Source organism: Vollenhovia emeryi, unplaced genomic scaffold (assembly GCF_000949405.1).
Source record: "Vollenhovia emeryi isolate VEMERY1.0 unplaced genomic scaffold, V.emery_V1.0 DF945025.1, whole genome shotgun sequence".
In the NCBI taxonomy this organism is placed as follows: domain Eukaryota; kingdom Metazoa; phylum Arthropoda; class Insecta; order Hymenoptera; family Formicidae; genus Vollenhovia; species Vollenhovia emeryi.
Window position 1 is genome coordinate 1 of NW_011961341.1, and position 2,308 is coordinate 2,308.

Sequence of the window (2,308 nt, forward strand, 5' to 3'; positions counted from 1 at the left end):
GCCATCCTGGGAGCTGCTCACCTCGAGGTTTGATAACAAGAGACTCATCATACAGGCTCACCTTGACGGTCTCCTTAACCTCTCACATACCTTACCCAAGAACGCCGCATCGCTCACCAAGCTAGTCTCAACGGTGTCCGAGATTGATAAGGCTCTAAGTTCGCTTGGCATGGCGGAGCACATGTGGAATTGCTTCTTGGTCCATCACGTGTCACGCTTCCTGGATAGAGACACCAGAGAGGCGTGGGAAACCTCGCTTGGATCATCTCAAGAGTATCCGCGCTTTGCGAAGTTTGAAACCTTCCTCAATGCCAGGGCTAGAGCATTGGAGAGAGTGGAGGCTGCACCACCTTCCTCGGGCAACTCATCGAAGGTCACACCCAGCTCATCTAAATCTGCTAACAAAAGGGCGACTGCTCATCAAGTATCTGCTCCCTCACATGCTCAGTCATTCTCTGCTGCGGCTCACCCGTGCGACATGTGCAATGGACAGCACTTCATTGTAACGTGCTCAAAGTTCAGGGATCTCACGCCGGCACAACGGAAGACCACCGCAATCGACAAGAGGCTGTGCTTCAATTGTCTGGGGCGCCACAATGCTCGCGCATGCAGATCCGCGCTGAGCTGCAAGACATGCTCAGCCAAACATCATACGATGCTGCATGTGGAACAGTCTGCTGCTGCATTGACTCCTGCTCAACCTGCCTCATTACCAGCTCACTAGGAATCAGGTGCAATCGTCAAGGAAACAATTCAAGCTCACGTACATTATTCAACGCTGCTTGCAACTGCAATGGCATGCATACACTCAACGGTCTCAACACATCAAGCAAGGCTTCTCATCGATCAAGGATCTGAGCTCACATTCATCACGGAGGATCTCGTCAGACAACTCAATATACAACGTCGACACGCAACTGTCTCAATCATTGGCATTGGAGCCAGGAAAACGACTAGGACCAAGGGCGTGGTGACGCTCACGCTTCACTCCTATCATTCTAAGCACACTGCCATTGTTCACGCCCACGTCCTCAAAACACTAACGACCATTCTACCATCTTTTACAGCACCTCAACAAACGTGGCCACACATAGAACCTCTGACATTGGCAGACCCACAGTTCCTCACGCCACGCTCAATCGACATCATCATTGGAGCGGATGCATACGGGCAGATTATCAAGCCTAACATCATTAAACGATCTCCTGACATGCCAATCGCTCAACTCTCAATATTTGGTTGGCTAGTGCTTGGTCCAGTCAGCTCGTCACCATTACAAATGTCGACTGCACATCACATCAAGGTTAACCAGTACGATCTCGATCTTCAAGAATTGCTGACAAGGTTCTGGGTGCAAGAAGAACTACCAACTGATGCAGCAGACCAGCTCACCTTGGAAGAACAACAATGTGAAGATCATTACAAGGCCACACACTCTAGAGATCCAACGGGACGCTACATTGTACGCATCCCGCTCAAGCTGCCAACCAGTTTCTTAGGGAATTCACACAATACTGCTCACCATTGTCTCCAGCGCATTCTCAGACGACTCAACAAGGATAAGGAATATCAGAGCCTCTACATCAAATTCATGACCGAGTATGAACAACTCAAGCACATGGTGAAAGTTGGATCACAACCATCCGATGTTCCGCCATATTATTTGCCTCACCATGGTGTGCTCAAACCCGACAGTACAACAACAAAACTGCGGGTTGTCTTTAATGGCTCAAGTTCGACCTCATCAGGATTATCTGTAAACGATCTCATGCACACTGGTGCCAATCTATTGCTCAATGTTTCAGACGTTCTCTTGTGGATTCGTAGTTACAGGTACATCTTTGCCACAGACATAACAAAGATGTATCGACAAATCAAGGTACACCACTCAGACTGGGATCTGCAGCGCATTCTGTGGATCGACGAACATCACAACGAAACATCATATCATCTCACCACGGTCACTTATGGAACGAAGGCTGCTCCATTTCTCGCAGTGAGGACACTCATGCAACTAGCAGAAGATGAAGGCTATCGATTTCCACTGGCAGTACCATCAATCACTCGCGGGAGGTACGTGGATGACATCTTTGGTGGTGGTGACACAGGAGAACAGCTCATAGAAATTGCCCATCAATTAGAAGATCTCTGCCAGGCGGGCGGATTTCCTCTTGCCAAATGGCACTCCAATCATCCAGAATTGTTAAACGCCATCTCATTGACAGTCTCGATCAACTCACCAGTCTCACTTGACGATTGCGCAACCAAAATCCTCGGATTAAAGTGGCTGCCTCAAGAAGATGTTTTC

General features: G+C 48.8%; 2 protein-coding genes across 2 annotated transcripts; both read left to right on the forward strand.

Annotated features, from left to right (window-relative positions):
- Positions 1-169: 169 nt before the first annotated feature.
- On the forward strand, positions 170-724 carry LOC105562116. The gene has a single exon (XM_012012669.1). It carries the CDS (start codon positions 170-172, stop codon positions 722-724), a length of 555 nt encoding a protein of 184 aa, XP_011868059.1.
- A 69-nt stretch (positions 725-793) lies between these two features.
- LOC105562123 lies at positions 794-2,302 on the forward strand (the record flags this gene model as incomplete). Its single annotated transcript, XM_012012681.1, has 1 exon — positions 794-2,302. A coding segment is annotated over exon 1 (1,509 nt), but the record flags the coding sequence as incomplete, so codon positions are not given.
- Positions 2,303-2,308: the final 6 nt, after the last annotated feature.